We start from the raw sequence: 18576 nt of genomic DNA on the forward strand, positions 1-18576 counted from the left end.
ACTCTATACTGCTCAGAGAGCGCTGAGTGAGATGTTAAAGCAAGGTCCTGACTCTTTGCGGTCGTTAAAAATCTCAGGACGTCCTTCAAAAAATTTGCCCACTGGCCTCCTAACCATCCCCATATCATAACTGGCTTCATCACTCTGTCTCCTCTCCACCAATCAGCTGGCGTCGCGTCATCCAGGTGGATGCTGCACACTGGTGGTGGATGAGGAGATTCCTCCCCAAAAATTAGTAAAGCGCTTTGTGTGTCCAGAAAAGTGCTATATAAATGCAAGGAATTATTTTTATTATTATTATTAATGGTGTTAGTACTAATAATTCTCAGTTTATAAGTAGTTAAAATTAAGAATATTACATGAAACGCATTACATACTTTTTTTAAATTACAGTTTGTGTTTGCAGATCATATTTCATTAGAAATTTCAAAGAAATTTCAGATTTCTTTTACAGTAAATAACAGTAGAAGTGAATGCTGTTTACACCAATACTCAAAATGTATATGCCTTTCAAACAGAAGTTGCTGATCCAATATGGTTTCAAATAAAAAATATTGTTTCATAAAACAACAAAAAGTCCTTTAGTGCATTGTGAGGGTTACATAAATTCAATCGTCTGCACAAAAACAAAACAGTAATCCAGAATATTAAGTGTGAGTGTAATAGTAAGAACAAAAACACACAATACAACTGTTTTTTTATTATTTTTTTGGAAAGATTTTAATAGTTATTGAATGTTCTACATCTTACAGTAAATATTATACAATTACAAACTTGGCTTAATTATGTCACAGAGATCACTAACTGATCTTCAAAAACAAAACAATAAAAAAAAAAACCCAAATAATAAAAACAGTTTTACACTTCATTTCACAAGCCTGATGTGGGTCTCCTTGCTCAAACGGTGGAACGGCACGGTCTGCTGAAAACACGCTCGGAGAAATGTGATCTCGAAAACCGCGCTGCAGTGCGTAATATACATAACTATAGGGGGCAAGGGCTTTTAACACTCACTGAAGGGAGATCAATTCTGGAAGACTTTTCCCCTTTATGCTTTACATTTAGAATGCAAACAACAAAGTCTTATTCTCAATATACGGGTCAAAACATAAATATTCCTAAACAGTAGCGTGAAATAGCAACCCCTCGTTTGCATCAACAAAAAAAAAAAAAAGCCTATGGTACATATCACAGGTTTTCAGCGAGAGCGTGAAACCAGTGCCACAATTACTTTAGAAATACCTTTACATACTGGTGACGTGACACTGAATTCACTAGAGCTAATAACCCGCTGCATGCATCACGGGCGCTAGTAAACAATCCTTTGATCGATGCCCTGAAGAAAGAAAGAAAAAAAAAAACGGAACAGTGCATGGGTTTGCAATATAAACATCACATGTTCTGAAAACGATAGAAACTGACTGAAGTGAAAAAAAAAAGGAAATCCAAGCCTCTTCCATACTATGGCCAAACAACAACAACAAAATACTCCGACCCCTCCCCAACCCCTAAAAAAAAACAAACACCTGATTAATACACAATTGAAAACAATTGATCTATTTAAAAATGGGAGAAATACATCATAATGAATAATGTTTGGTGAGGGAATATATCTGAAAATAACCAAGTATGGATATTGGGCTGAAAAAACAATGATGTGTTAAAAAAATGTAAATAAAAACAGCTTTTTGATTCAACTGTTGAGGATTAAATGCATAATCCACCGCCAAAAATGACTATTTTGTTCTTAAAAAACAAGAAACATTTGTTTTTATTTAAGAGATCATTTCCCCCAGAATTAAACTTTATAACCAGACAGTTCACAGTTGACTTCCATAGTAGGAAAAAATACAATGGATGTCAATGGATTTTGAATACTGTTTGGATAACAAAATATCGTTTGTATTGAGAAGAGAGACTCTCATAAAGGTTTGGTGCAAGAAGAGGTTGAGTACATGATTAAAATTGAAATTTTTGGGTGAGCTATCCCTTTAAGTCCAAAGTATACTTCGGTTTATGTGTATATATGCGTATGCGTAAGGTATGTTCAAGTCATTTTCCTTCGGCTTAGTCCCTGATTTATCAGGGGTTGCCACAGCTGAATGAACCACCAACTATTCCAGCATATGTTTTACGCAGCGGACGCCCTTCCAGCTGCAACCCAGTTCTGGGAAACACTCATACACGTTTTTATTCACACACCCATACACTGCAGCCAATTAAGTTAATTAAATTCACCTATAGTGCATGTGTTTGGATTGTGGGGGAAACCGGAGCACCCGGAGGAAACTTCACACAGAAACGCCAACTGGCCCAGCAGGGACTCGAATTAATGACCTTCTTGCATTGAGGCGACAGTGCTAACCACTGAGCCACCGTGTCACCTATGTCCAAGTCCTCCTGGGAAGTTTGTATTTACCAGATATCAATGTGTGTTTGAGTCTTGAAAGGTATAGCCAAAAAATGTGTTCGCCCCCTGGTGGATGGCTGCAAAATAGGTAATAAAACCTGCCCTTCATGACTTGCCAAATGATGTGATCAGCGCCCCATAACTAAAATATTTAGCCTTCCATTTTTATTACTGTGAAATAAAGTTGTCCTTATTTGATCAGTTTTTGAAACAAATTTCTGTAACGAGTATACATTTCATCGCTCATAACTTTAGGAGAGGAAAAGTGCAGACGTCGAACAAGTACAAATATTTAGTGTGTCGAGTGCTTGTGTTCGAACCTAATGTGCCTCATTTGGAGCGAAAACATTTTTTGATTGCCCCCTGGTGGTTGGCTGCAGTACACTCCAAAAAATTATGTTTGCTGTTTGTTCAAACTATTTATATAAAATGAGCTGAAACAACACAATTCTTGAGTTTTTGGGGGGACAACTAAATTTGTAAAAGCTAACGTTAACTTTAAAACTGAGTGTGTGGAACTCAGCATTTTTTTACAGTACATAGGCCGACACCAGCCAAACTTGGTCTCCTAATGACATCATCTGCGCAAGATGACAGCAGCTGCCTACATTTTGGCTCCAATTTCTTTTATAGTGTAAAAATCTGGAGGTGCTTCCTCCATCTTTGTTTAGACCAGAAGTGTCCAAACTCGGTCCTGGAGGGCCGTTGTCCTGCAAAGTTTAGTTCCAACCCCAATCAGACACACCTGGGGTAGCTATTCAGGCTCTTACTAGGCTTTCTAGAAACATCCTTGCAGGTGCGTTGAGCCAAGTTAGAGGTGAAAATCTGCAGGACACCGGCCCTCCAGGACAGAGTTTGGACACCCCTGGTTTAGACTTCACAACAAACTGATTTTTGAATGTCTAAAGAGTGCAAAGATATTTTCATAGCTTAAAATGTTTGAACAGAACAAACAAGGATGAATCTTTGAGTGTTGAGCGTTTGTGTACTGAGAAGGGAAGCCAAAACATCTTGATTGCCCCCTGGTGGTTGGCTGCAGTACAGGTCATAAACTCCACCACGAGCCAAACTGAAGTTGGGCTCTAAATTACATTATCTGTGCAAGATGACAGCTCTTTTACCTGGGGCATTTGGCTTCAATATTTATTTAATGTTTTTACAGTTGAAGGATGTGGAGGCGCTTCATTCATATTTGTTTAAACTTCGCATTAAACTAATTTCTGAATGTTTAACAAGTGCAATAATATTTTCATATCTCATAATGTTTGAACAGAACAAACAAGGATGAATCTTTGAGTGTTGGATCTTGTATACTGAAACGTGAAGCCAAAACATCTTGATTGCCCCCTGGTGGTTGGCTGCAGTATAGGTCATAAACTCCACCACAAGCCAAACAAAAAGTTGGGCTCCAAATGACATCATCTGTGCAAGATGACAGCAGCTATACCTGGGAAATTTTGGCTTCAATTATTTATTTACAGTGAAAGAATGTGGAGGTGCTTCATCTTTGTTTAGAATTTGCAACAAACTAATTTCTGAATGTTTAATGAGTGCAAAGACAAGATAATGTTTGGACAGAACAAACTAGGATAAAGCCTGGTTTATATTTGACCCACGGCGCATGCAACGTGCGTAGCTGTGCATTCATACTTCCGCGCGCTGTTTCTGTTGCTCTGCAATAACACTTCAGAAACGCTAGTTGGCAGTGAGGTGTTTATGTTCCTCTGTGTCGAGTTTCCTTGCTGGTGTTTTGTTTTTTCTAAACGCTTCCCTAATGTACAATTGGTTCAAACTCGCTCATTTTGAGGCAGGAAGCGGCGGACTAGCACTAACTTTAACCATAAGGTAAACACAAAACAAAACTGTTCATTTGGAGCTCCTTCACAGGACTCGACACTTGTAAACACTCGCTCCAACGGACTCTTGCGGCTCTCTGTCCCGCCCACACTTGTCAGTGGTAACAAGCCGACCAATCACAGAGCTTGCGCTACTCGTCGTTGTGACGTGTAGTTACATTTTTTGAGAGCGATGGGTCACGATGAGGGCAATGTGCCCACGCGTAGGCGTGTCCAAACTTGGTCCTAGAAGGCCGGTGTCCTGCAAAGTTTAGTTTCAACCCCAATCAGACACACCTGGGCTAGCTAATCAGGCTCTTACTAGGCTTTCTAGAAGCATCCTTGCAGGTGTGTTGAGCCACGTTAGAGCTGAAAATCTGCAGGACAACAGCCCTCCAGGACAGAGTTTGGACACCCCTGGTTTAGACTTCACAACAAACTAATTTTTGAATGTCCAAAGCAGGGGTCACCAATGTCCCCCTGAAGGGCCAGTGTGCCTGCAGGATTTAGCTCCAACTTACCTCAACACACCTGCCTGGATGTTTAAGTATACCTAGTAAGACCTTGATTAGCTTGTTCAGGTGTGTTTGATTAGGGTTGGAGCCAAAATCTGCAGGACACCGGCCCTCCAGGAACAAGTTTGGTGATCCCTGGTCTAAAGAGTGCAAAGATATTTTCATAGCTTAAAATGAAACAGAACTAACAAGGATGAATCTTTGAGTGTTTGTGGCCCCACGACGAGGGCTATGCGTCCACGCTTGACGCAGAAGTATAAATCAGCCTTAAATCTTTGAGCGTTGGATCATTTGTGTACTGAAAATCTTGCTCGCCCCCAGTGGATGACTGCAGTGTAGGTCATAAAAAATATTCTCCATATGAGAAGTGAGCCAAATTTAATAAAAATGAAATGACATTTTCTACAGTAGAAGTGGAGATTTTAACCATCTACAGCAAAAACCGAAGTATACTTGGAGCTCAACGTTCACGCCGTTTTCTTTCCAGATGATCAATCCATTTAATAATGACCCTGTATTAAAATCTTGTCTGTTCCAGTAACCGCAATTCAATTTCATGAACAAAAAAAAACTTCAGTGAACATCTCTACCCGATTTTAACAATAGCTGCAGATTGCTAAACTTTACCCGCCCTCATTATTTCGACAAACCAGAAAGAAGAAGACAAAGACAGATTGGGGAAATGTTTAGAGGAAGAGGAAACCCCTTGAAGACTTGTGCTCTGAAATGCCTCTCAACCACATGGACTGTATCACTCCACTCCAGATCAACTATAAAGATCTTCTATTTAAGAAAAAATGAACATCAATCATTAATTAAAACTTTAAATAACACTTACGTAAAAAGCGCCTAAATTACATTGTCAGAGTGGATGGTAACGTCCGCTCATTCTGAATCAAAACCTTTACTCCTTTGCAGTGTTAAAAGGTCACTCTAGTCCTAGAGTTCAGAGTCTGACGTCTGCTTGCGTCAGTGTTTAATATGTCGATTACAGTGATTATTGTGCATCGATCGAAGTCTTGTGATGCAACGACGCAGAAAATAAAAGGTCACTGTTTGATATAATACTGTAAAAAATCCAGCTGGAAAAGGGAAGAGTAGGGGAGAGAGTGCATGAAAATCAATGATGAGATTTCATCCAAAACACAGACAATGATCTTAAACTAATACAATCCCATTGCTGCACAGATATTCATTTTAGCAAAAGTTTTACTTTAGATTTCTGCTCACTAAGGGCAAATGAGCATACCGTAGCATATAATGCAATGAAGTCATCTTTAGATAAACCTGTCAGGAAAGCATTTCACACTAGGGAATTCTGAAAATATGTTAAAGGCGCAGTATGTAAGTTTGACACCCAGTGGTTGAACTAGGTATTGCACACCTGGATTAAAACACACGCAAGCGCAGGTTCCCAGATTGACGACACCAACATGAGCATGCCTAACTATCAAACCCAGAGGCTGATTTAAGTCTTGTTCTAATTATAAGCAACGGCAACACCTAACCAACACATGAACTGCTTTATTCAGTGTTAAATGCTGATAATGTGAGTTTGAATGCCATTTTACATGCCATTTATTGCCATATACTGAAAGCAGCAGCAGATAGTTCAGATCAGATCTTGAAAATAAAATAAACTGCTTGAAATTGAACTTTAGAACTGTGACTCAGTGCAAGTCAATACATATCAGTAGCTACGTTTCCATCCACCTATTTTTATCCACATTTTGCCTCCGTTTTGCTTCCATTGTCAGTCCTCCTTTGCATTTGCACTTTTCTTTTTATTTGATATGAAAAGATGCGCACAAACTACGATGGAAACACTTTTACAGCACAAATTCCAGTATGCGCATTAAAAAGGTCATGTGATTTTGTTATAAGAGATCATGTGATGATAAAAATGTGTGCGGACGAACAAACCAGCAGGCTGAGCACACTGTAAAACATCTGAAATGTTGTTTTGGTCATTCTAAAACGCCGTAACGCTTTCAGCATAAGTCTTAATATATTATTAATGACCTTCAGAATCAAGAGTCACTGCGTGTCAGGATTGCCTTCTGAGGTTCAAGTCATTTATTAAATGAAGAAAACACTCACGCAGCTTCTCCTACCGCAGCATTCTGACGCTTTGACTTTGGATGGAAACGCTGCTTTATTCGCATGTCTTTAGTGCGCTACTCCAGTTTTGCACATAAAGTTAATTCGCATTTTTGGATGAAAACATAGCTAGTGACTTAGCATCTACATTTAATAATATTAAAGAGGTTTAATGTGTATTAATTAGATTATAAGCCATTTTGCTGGAGTGCAGTGAGTGCACTATTCTGTGCTTCTGAATGGCTGTTTTTTAAATTTCTGTCGTGTTTCGTGTGGTGCAAAGAGCCAAATTGCTTATCACTGCAAATCTAGCATGTCGTAGCGTGTTGTTAGGACACGGGTTACAATGTAACCTGCTCACCTAATGTTTACGCTCATAATATTTATATCATTTGCTAATTAATAACCACCTCATGTGGAACTCTGAATCTGTGTGTCATTTTGGAGTCTGCTACTGTCCACCGGAGGTTACATTTAGGTCACAGACACACACTTTGATAGACTTCCTGACTGAATGAATTAAATCCGCTGTTTTCCACCAAGGCAACTCGGGGTGCCAAGAATGAAACAAGAAGAGTGAAACAAGAATGTTCACTTGGCATGTGTCTTAAATATCTGCAAACATATTATGGTTTTTTATGCTTTAGAAGAGTCAAAAACTTACATACAGCACCTTTAAGATTACCAATATTAAATATTGCAGAATACTTCAACAAAAAGAAGCCTGTTTTTCAATTATGTTAAATTATTATAATTAAATCATTATGTTCCTGCCAAATTTTCTTTATTTATCTTTTTATTCATCAATCATGATGATGTTTATAAAAAATACTGTCAAATTTAAACTACAGTATTGCAGATTCTAATCAGAGTCACAACTGAGGATCAATCAAATCATAATAAAAAATACAGGATTATTAGTTTAAGGACAACCTTAAATTAGGCTTAATATTGATTATTTTTTGTAAATATTCTCTGGGTGATCATCCACTCTGTGCCCCAGCTCTCTCCTTTTAATTCAACAACAACGACAACTGAAAAAGAAAAAAAAACCGAAGGGAATGTGCTGTAATGTAAAAGTGTTATTAAAAGCAATCCATAAGCTGCGATTCAACATGATGCAACCATGCTTCGCGAGGGCATAGTTTCCATCCGATTACACTATACTGCATTCACCCGCATGACACATGCATTACTAGACGTTATTACTTCCACATAAGATCAGAGAATCGCTTCGTTCCCACGTTCGAGTGTGTACTATATATCGAAATAGTGGTTGATTAGCCGTAACAAACAACAAAATAGAGCGATACTGTTCTGTACTGACAATAATATTACTTTTCCAGAGACGTCACCAAGAGCAGAGTAAATGCTTTGATTTTCTTAATTACATCCTTTAAATATGAGAGTGTACCGTATAATTGGTTATTAAGTTACGTCTATTTGTCAAATGTGCAATGGTATGATAACATTTTATAGAATACTTGATATGTCACTTCTGAGTACACTAGACGAGCTCTTGAGGGGGATAGGAAATCAAAATCTCTCTCTCTCTGAAAAGGCTGTAAGTTACAATTCAAAGCCATTCAAGCAGGCCGTTCTTATTATTGCATTGAACAACTCCATTTGTACAATCTGTGCGACTACAGGCCCAATAACTGACCAGGGGTTAGACCCACTCAAACTCCATGAATGCCAGAACGCCTATTTATTTATTTTATTTACTTTTTTTTTTGCGTTTAGTGCTATCTACGATGCAATAAAGTCCCTTTGTGTTCATATCGTTCCATCAGAGTAGCGTCCATCCTATCTGGCCTCAAAGTTGGCACGTTTTAGGCTCCAGCTAAGTGCCAACCATAGATATTTTTTCGTTTTTCGAAATTCTGCCGCATTCCCATGCGCGCACATTTATATAAATCGAATATACACGTTTATAGTTTAGAAGCTTACGCTATCCTGACACATAAGCTAATAAAGTAACCAGCTCACTCGAACGTTCTCTATTTAGTGAATAACTAAGATTACTGTTATGTACTCGATATCCTAATGAAGGTTAAACCACGTTTGCACTGCCCTACTAATGATATATTCCTTACAAATCTACATGAACAGCTACAAGCTGGAAGACACCCTTGTTATCGATGGTAGAACCAAAATGAGGGAGGACTGAAATCATATTAATATTAAAAAAAAAATAAACGAGTCAACTTTCCTCGAAGGAAGTTTGAACGCTGAAATGAAACTCTGCGGTAAATAAATGAAATAAAAACGAACCCTGTGCTAGTTTCTAAGTGTTATAAAATTTGGCAGCATAATTGGATGATTATGATCCCAGTGGTGCTGATATTGCGTCGGTACATTCCTACACACCAGCGTTTATATACTGAACACAAAATACAGATTTTGAAGAGGCGTGATTGGTCGAAATCATTCTGGAGTTCTGACAGAAGTAACTATGGAACAATGAGAAATTAAAATAACCTAATGCAAGAACATCATCCCAAAAACAAAAAGAAAAATTAAATAAAAAGATAAAAAAGCAGCTTTTACAAAAACACGTAAGAATGCATAAAGTGACCCTTGCACTTTTTTTTTTCTCATCTTTTTGTTCTTGCAAACAGACGTGGCCCTCCCTGTTGAGCACAGAGCGCCGATGTAAGACTTGAGTAGTTGCATACAATGTTTGACTCCAGATCTGTGATGGACATAGACAGAAGATGAGGAGAAGAAGTCAGCGAGAGCTCTTTAATAGGGTATATACACAAGGACTTTTCATTTCCAGTAACCCAGATCAAGAGCAGGTACAAATTCACCACATTTAAGGTCTGTTTTCTTTAAAAATTACTGACTCCGTTTACATGGACATCAGTAATCGAATTATTTGCCTTATCTAATTAAGACAATAATAAAATTAAGACATTTACATGAGTTGCTTTTTGAATGTTCATTTCATGATCCCGTTTTTCATGTTATAGCACATAATTCCATTAACGTCATTGCGTCACTGCGCTATCCATGTTTCCTCCAGGGTTTTATGTAATTTCGGATGTTTCATTTTTAATTTGTCGACTTTAACTGCAGTTTGGCACTTTCACTTTCATTCGGGAACATTTCCTGCATGCCCCCCTGACAAACGAGAAATTGGAAGCGAGTATGAACTGCTGGAAGAGTGTAGTTTTAGAAATTCATATCGCACGCTGAATGGGAGAAAAAAACATTACGCGATGCAGGTGTCTGTGGACTCGGTAGGTGCAGATAATAGTGTCACACAGCCGTGTGTGTATAGACTATCCTGTCGCAAAACGCGTAATGGGGTAATTGTTTGATTAAGGTGTTTACATGTCTGTACTGCACTTTACTAATGCGACTGAAATCGGCGTGCTCCACATGTCTTAATTTGATTTCTCTTTAGTTCGATTATGACCTTAATCTGATTAAATTAATAAAAAAATCGCTGTTTACATGGTAAACTCTTAATTCGAGTATTGTCTTAATTGTATTAAAATTGGATTAATGGTGTATTAAATTATTGGTGTAGTGTATTAAAATTGGATTAAACGTACTCAATTATCTTCACTGCCTGACTGAGATACAATACACAGGGTTCATACACATTTTTTTCCATGATATTTCCATGACCTTTTCAAGACTTTAATTTCCTGACATAATGTTTCATGCAATGTCTATATATAAACGTCAATCTCAGTTGTAAGAGTAACAAATAATAACTTGACTTCTAGTTGATCATTTGGAAAAGTGGCAGAAGGTCGAATTTTCCGATGAATCATCTGTTGAGCTGCATCCCAATCATCACAAATACTGCAGAAGACCTACTGGAGCCCGCATGGACCCAAGATTCTCACAGAAATCAGTCAAGATTGGTGAAGGAAAAATCATAGTTTGGGGTTACATTCAGTATGGGGGCATGTGAGAGATCTGCAGAGTCGATGGCAACATCAACAGCCTGAGGTATCAAGACATTTGTGCTGCCCATCACACCACAAACCACAGGAGAGGGCAAATCCTTCTCACACTTCAGCCTCCACATCAAAGTTCCTGAAAGCAAAAAAGATCAAGGTGCTCCAGGATTGGCCAGTCCAGTCACCGGACATGAACATTACTGAGCATGTCTGGGGTAAGATGAAGGAGGAGGCGTTGAAGATGAATTCAAAGAATCTTGATGAACTCTGGGAGTCCTGCAAGAACGCTTTCCTTGCCATTCCAGATGACTTTATTAATCAGTGATTTGAGTCATTGCAGAGATGTATGGATGCAGTCCTCCAAGCTCATGATGGAGTCAGACACAATATTCAACCTGTTTCCACTGCAGCATGACGACATATTCTATACTGGACATTATTCTGTTAAGTGACTTTTGTCTAAGCAAAGTCAGACTTTACTGTCCTAATGAAATAATTAAAAATCAAGTCATGATCATGTTTTATTTTGGTAAAATAAGCGTAACCTAGAGGCCTTTGCCATTCATATAAGCCACTTCTGATACTAAATGATCAACTAGAAGTCGAGTTATTATTTGCTGTTCCTAAAACTTGGACAGGGGACAAAACTTTTGTCAGGTAGTGTATATATATATATATATATATATATATATATATATATATATATATATATAAATAAAATAAGTAAATATGTTTTTTTATATTAAAGCATATAGTAAAATAGATGACAATCTATGTAATTTATAATACAAAATAACATTTATTTAGATAATGTTTACACAACTATTAAAAGTATAGCTAATATTATTTGAGATTATGTGATTGGCCAAGGACAGAAAAGACGTAAAGAGGCTCTAGCAAAATTTATTCAAAAAATAGTAGAATAGTAATGAAGAAAACTACTGATAACGAACGGTGGAACGAAATTCCTTGTAGAACTCATTCGATTTATATTGAAAAGTATTCAAGTATAGATATTTGTTCAACAAATTTCCATGGCTGCGTCTGAAATCGCATACTATATAGTATGCTAAAAACAGTATGCTAGTCAAATAGTATGCGAGAAGCATCCGTATGACCTTCTATTTCTGGTGAGAGTCTGAAGTGCACATCCGATGGATGCTACGCTATCCCATGATGCACCGTGACAAAATTCAGGAATGGGAGTGTAGCAATGCAACTGATGCAGGTAGTTCACGTGATCATGACAAAATGACAGATGTAGTACGACCAAGTTCCATTCATACTACTGACAAACATACTGTATAGAACATACTTTTCTAAAGGTCGAGTTGTACATTTCAAGAGTTCACACTTAGCTGATTATTGATTATAAAGCCTGTTTGGCAAGCTGTCCCGGGAGAGAGCCCTGAGCTCATAAGATCCTCGTGCCCGGGGTTCCCTCCCGTTTGCAAGTCGAGAGGGGAGTTTGAGCTCAGGTAGATCTCGAGAATTCCCCTGCTATAGTAGCTAATGAACAGATAGTGATTACTCTTAAGAGATAACTACTTACCAGGAGCATGTCTATGGTGCCGATTTGGATTAGTCAAGTAACTTAAGTTGCATGTTTTTGGATGATGGGAGGAAACCGGGGAACCCGGGGGAAACCCACGTGAGCATGGGGAGAATGTGTAAACTCTGCACAGAAATGTCAGCTGGCTTGGTAAGGACTATAACCAGTGATGTTCTTTCTGTGAGGCAACAGTGCTAACCACTGGGCCACCGTGCCACATATCTAGGAAAGGAGGAGGAGTATGGGTGATGATGGCAGCGAAGATGGTTGTTATATGGAGCTTAGGGTATTTATTGTGGCTTAGGAGTCGTCTGATTAGTTTATCATAAATTGAATAATGCGGGACCAGCCTCAGAAGCACGTGATACTCTCGAAATTAGTTTATAAATAAACTTCAAATGCAGTACCTACCGAGTAGTAGGTGATTTCAGACGCAGCCCATGACTTTCCCAAATCTTTGTGGGTTTATTTGTTTGTCCAAAACTTTTCTAGGTCTGGAAAATGCCATGTGAAAAATTCCATGACCTTACCAGGTTTTTCATTAACATATAACCCCAGAGTGTGTCTCAGTATGGACAAGAAGCCCAGCATTAAATTACATTGTTCCGCACCATGTCTTTAAAATATGAAAGTTTCATTTACCCCAGTATTTTTAAGGGAGTTTCAACGCTCATCTGCTACTCCTGTGTTTAAACAGCTCTTCATCTTGTTTTATACTTGAACATATACTACATATAATTGAACTTGATGCTGTAACCTTATGGAATTGAAAACAGTCACATAAACCTTTCACCAGAAGTTTATCTTTTGGTGAAAAACACTAGCTGTGCATATACCCTTATTATAATAAGATTGACGTGTGGGTGGGGACTCACATGATTGGCAGGTGGCTCTACCAGTGAGGTGGCACATAGCTGTAGCCAGGTGTTCCTTGGGGTCGGTATGTTGGCACGGTGACGGGATGTGCTCCAATCTGAGTGTGCTGAGGGGTGGTCAGCAAAGTGCCTGATGGACACATGGAAATAAAGTGTTTTCATCACTCATTTACTGCAGTACTGGATCCCTGCTGACCTAAACAAGCATGTGCATACCTGTCAACCCTCCCGTTTTTCCCAGGATTCACCTTTATTTTACCATTCTATCCTGCTATCATCCTGTAAAGGTATTTTCCCCATATTTTTCCTGCATTTTTTTGGACACCTGTGAAAGTGGGTGTGTGTTTGAACAGACATATACACATAATAATCATAATATCCCTTATTTTCACATCCCAATGTTGACAGGTATGCATGTGTATGTTTTGTTCCTGGAATAATGGCACTAGTTGTATTTGTATTGAGTAGTTATTAAAGTAGTATGAATGATGTAAAGATATAAAAATGTATAAAATAGTGTTTTTAAATCTATACATTAATTTAAAATAAACAGAGTCTGCAAAAGGCAGTATTTATAACTGTAATAACTGTAATGATTAAACTCAAAATATTTATTCCTTCATTCATTTTTTTTTCAGCTTAGTCCAATTATTAATCTGGGGTCACCACCACAGTGAATGAACCGCCAACTTATCCAGCGTATGTTTTACGCAGCAGATGCCCTTCCAGCTGCAACCCAACACTGGAAAACATCCATCCAAACTCACTAAAAACATTCATTACATTCATTTTATGTAAGGTAAAAGTATATAAAGTATACAGTATATTCTTTTTTAAATATTTCCCAAATAACGTTTAACAGAGCAAGAAAATATTCACAGTATGTCTGATAATATTTTTTCTTCTGGAGAAAGTCTGATTTTTCATTTTTTAGTTTTTAACAGTTTTTTAGCGGTTTTTAATTTTTTTAAAAAACATTTTAAGGTCACAATTATTAGCCCGTTTAAGCTATATATATATTTTCGATAGTCTACAGAACAAACCATCGTTATACAGTAACTTTCCTAATTACCCTAACCATCCTAGTTAACCTGATTAACCTAATTAAGCCATTAAATGTCACAATAAGCTGTATAGAAGTGTCTTGAAAAATATCTAGTCAAATATTATTTACTGTCATCATGACTAAGATAAAATAAATCAGTTATTAGAAACAAGTTATTAAAACTATTATGATCAGAAATGTGTTGAAAAAAATCTTCTCTCCGCTAAACAGAAATTGGGGAAAAAATAAACAGGGGGGCTAATAATTCTGACTTCAACTGTATATATATATATATATATATATATATATATATATATATATATATATATATATTAGATATGTGTGTGTGGCCTTGAAACACAAACTAGTCATAAGTGTTAAAAAACCTAAATATTATAAAAAAATTCTTTAAAGTTGAACAAATCATGTTCTTAGCAATGCATATTACTAATCAAATATACCATTTTGATATATTTAAAGTAGGAAATTCACAAAATATCTTCATGGAGCATGATTTTCACTGACTATTTTTAATGATTTTCTATTGTACTAAAATAAAAACATCAAAAACTAAATTTTATATATTTTTCATTTCATAATTTTTACAAATATTTACACTCTATACATACTATTTACATCCTATATATATTTATTAAATGCATATAAATAAATCCATACAAATACTTTTTATGCTGAACTAAAACAGCATAAAATCTGGATTAAAATAATTAGAAATAGTGTATTGCAAAAATTGTAATCTTAATATCCTTAATATGTTGATTTTCTGGTTCACACGGTGGCTCAGTGGTTAGCACTGTTGCCTCACAGCAAGAAGGTCGCTGGTTCAACTCTTGAAGTTTGCATGTTCTCCCTGTGTTGGTGTTGGTTTCCTCCAGGTGCATACTTTCCCCCACAGTCCAAACACATGCGCTATAGGTGAATTGAATAAACTAAAATGGTCATTGTGTATGAGTGTGTGAATAAGTGTGTATGGATGTTTCCCAGTACTGGGTTGAAGCTGGAAGGATATCAGCTGTTAAAACATATGCTGGAATAGTTAGTGGTTCATTCCGCGGTGGCGACCCTTGATAAATAAAGGGACTAAGCCGAAGGAAAATGAATGAATGTTGATTTCTTTATATTTTTCCAGCTGTTGTGTTTTTAATACACATAAAATAGGAAGATCGGACGGAAAGTGTGGATTTATGTGATGATTTATGTATGATTTATCTTCCTCAGCGCTATCATGATTCGTCATTTGTGGTTTATACCGGCAGACATGGCCATGGTTGTTCCGGCCACCATGCCCATGGCCACCCCGTTGGAGCGTGGCGCGGGCACCGGAGCAGGGTAGATGGCGGAGGGGATGCTGTTGGGCTGCACCACGGTGGTGTGGTGGATGACGTGAGGCTGAGCTGCGTACACCGGCTGTGTGAAATAAGCACCCTGAGGAGAAAAACACACAACACACACACATTACAGCACACACACACAGCTGATGCTCACAGATATATGACAAGTGCAGTGGTGTATGATCCAACACAGTACATATTACTGCAGTATTTGCTATGGTACTGAATCTGTTACAATCATTACATTAAAAGTTACACCATGAAAATACATTTAATTGAACAAAAATGGACAGAATTTTTTTTATTATTGTTTATCAGTTTAAGTTACATTTTCTTCTATCTAATATTTACATTTTATTTCAGTTTTATATATTTTTTCCCTATTTAACCAATTTATTTAAGCATGTTTTAGTATTTACACTTGTGTAATTTTATTTATAATTTTTTATTTTACTTTTTGTTTAGTTTCTTCTTGCTAATAAATAAAACAATTAAAATAAATTAAAATAAAATCAATTAATTAATTTATAAAGCCAAAGCAAAAAAAATCTACCAATAAATGAGTATTTTTTATTACTTAAACTAACATTAACTAATATTAAAATAAATGCTAGTGTACACACAGTTGAAGTCAGAATTATTAGCCCCCCTGAATTATTAGCCCCCTGTTTATTTTTTTTCACCAATTTCTGTTTAACTGAGAGAAGATTTTTTTTTTCAGCACATTTCTAAACATAATAGTTTTAATAACTTATTTCTAATAACTGATTTATTTTATCTTTACCATGATGACAGTAAATAATATTTGACTAGATATTTTTTAAGACATTTCTATACAGCTTAAAGTGACATTTAAAGGCTTAACTAGGTTAATCTGGTTAAGTGGGCAGGTTAGGGTAATTAGGCAAGTTATTGTATACCGATGGTTTGTTCTGTAGACTATCGAAAATATATAGCTTAAAGGGGCTAATAATTTTGACCTTAAAATGATGTTTAAAAAATGTTAATCTGCTTTTATTCTAGCCGAAATAAAACAAATAAGACTTTCTCCAGAAGAAAAAATATTATCAGACATACTGTGAAAATTTCCTTGCTCTGTTAAACATCATCTGGGAGATGATGAAGAAAAAAAAGAAAAAAAGAAAAAAAAATCAAATGGGGCTAATAATTCTGACTTCAACTGTATAAAAGCTAATTTAAAATAATTATACGTTACATACTACAAAGGTATATAAAGTAATACTAAAATTGGCACTATAGTAATATCATAATACATTTTGATACTCAAACAACATTTCCAGTCCATTATTTTACTTCAATAAGTTGAAGCATTTAAGCAAATCAGAATATTGTAAGGAAATAAATCAGTGGATCTTGCTGGTAACTCTATCATTATTTGATATCATGGTAAACATATTTTTTCAGGAACGCTAACCAAGTATAAAAGTTTCTGCCAAATGCATAAACATAAATCCAACTATTGGCAACATTTTAAGTCTTGTGATAGACCTGATGCATTCTGGGCTGTTTTGGCCTGTGAAAGATAAATAAAAAAGTTCTACAGAAATGCATAGTTTTAGTAAGCAAAAACATGTTCATCAGATGCTTTAAAACCTTCAAAATACACATAGAGATATTTTAAAATTATTTTAAGAGATCTGCAATTTGATTATAAAAATGTCTGTGTCATTTTGAACCCAGGTATGTATTAAAAATACTTTTGTAAAATGATCTCAGGGTTAAAGGTGTTTAATAAATAAATATTGTCACATAAAAACATCATGTTGTTTGTGTGAAATAAACAGGTTGATTATTTAACCTTGATTATTTGGATCAGCTGTGTTTGATTATGTTCGGAGCAAAACTGCAGAGCTGCGGCCCTCCAGGAATCGAGTTTGAGACCTATACCTTAAGCCAGTGTTTCCCAACCCTGTTCCTGGAGGCACACCAACAGTTCATGTTTTGGATGTCTCCCTCATCTGACCCATTAACTTCAGGTTTTGGAGTCTCTTCTAATGCAGAGTTTCCCAACCCTGTCCCTGAAGGCACACTAACAGTACACATTTTCATCCTCATCCTAATCAAACACACCAGAAACAAGTCATCAGAACATTAGAAGAGACTCCAAAACCTGAAGTTAATGGGTCAGATGAGGGAGACATCCAAAACATGAACTGTTGGTGTGCCTCCAGGAACAGGGTTGGGAAACACTGCCTTAAGCTATATTTTTTTCGATTGTCTATTTTATACACACATACATAAATATACACAGTACGCGTACAGTTGAAGTCTGAATTATTAGCCCACCTGTTTATTTTTTCCCCAATTTCTGTTTAACGGAAAGAATATTTTTATAATAGTTTTAATAACTCATTTATAAAAACTGATTTATTTTATCTTTGCCATGATGACAGTAAATAATACCATACTGGATATTTTTCAAGACACTTCTATACAGCTTAAAGTGACATTTAAAGGCTTAACTAGGTTAATTAGGTTAACTAGGCAGGTTAGGGTAATTAGGCAAGTTACTGTATGATGATGGTTCTGTAGACAGTCTAAAAATATATATAGCTTAAAGGGGCTAATAATTTTGATCTTAAAATGGTTGAGAAAAAATTAAAAGCCGCTTTTATTCTAGCCAAAATAAAGCAAATAAGACCTTCTCTAGAAGAAAAAATATTATCAGACATACTGTGAAAATGTCTTCGCTCTGTTCAATATAATTGGGAAATATTTTAAAAAATAATTCAAAGGGGGGCTAATAATTCTGACTTCCACTGTATATCTTATGTATATACAAACTTGTATCTTGTATGCAATTAATCACAGATTTTTTTTATGTCGTTTTGACATTTGGGTAGTCTAAGCCAGGAGTTCCCAAACTTTTTAGCCCACGACCCCCAATATAACAATGCCAGTGACTCGCAACCCCCAATATCCTCTGAGGTGGTTATAGATATACAAACCTT

At 36.5% G+C, this 18576-nt stretch overlaps 1 protein-coding gene across 3 annotated transcripts in view; it reads right to left on the reverse strand.

Annotated features, from left to right (window-relative positions):
* Positions 1-699: 699 nt before the first annotated feature.
* Positions 700-18576, reverse strand: part of fam168a (family with sequence similarity 168 member A) — a 95398-nt gene continuing 77521 nt past the window's right edge. For all 3 annotated transcript variants that reach the window (XM_056477860.1, XM_056477861.1, XM_056477859.1), the window contains 3 exons: positions 15524-15698; positions 13208-13337; positions 700-9555 (listed from right to left, as the gene is read on the reverse strand). In XM_056477860.1, coding sequence (XP_056333835.1) covers positions 13225-13337; positions 15524-15698 — 288 coding nt within the window. In that variant the 3' untranslated portion in view covers positions 700-9555; positions 13208-13224. The remainder of the gene's footprint in view (positions 9556-13207; positions 13338-15523; positions 15699-18576) is intronic.

The sequence above is a fragment of the Danio aesculapii genome, chromosome 18 (assembly GCF_903798145.1).
Source record: "Danio aesculapii chromosome 18, fDanAes4.1, whole genome shotgun sequence".
Classification (NCBI taxonomy): domain Eukaryota; kingdom Metazoa; phylum Chordata; class Actinopteri; order Cypriniformes; family Danionidae; genus Danio; species Danio aesculapii.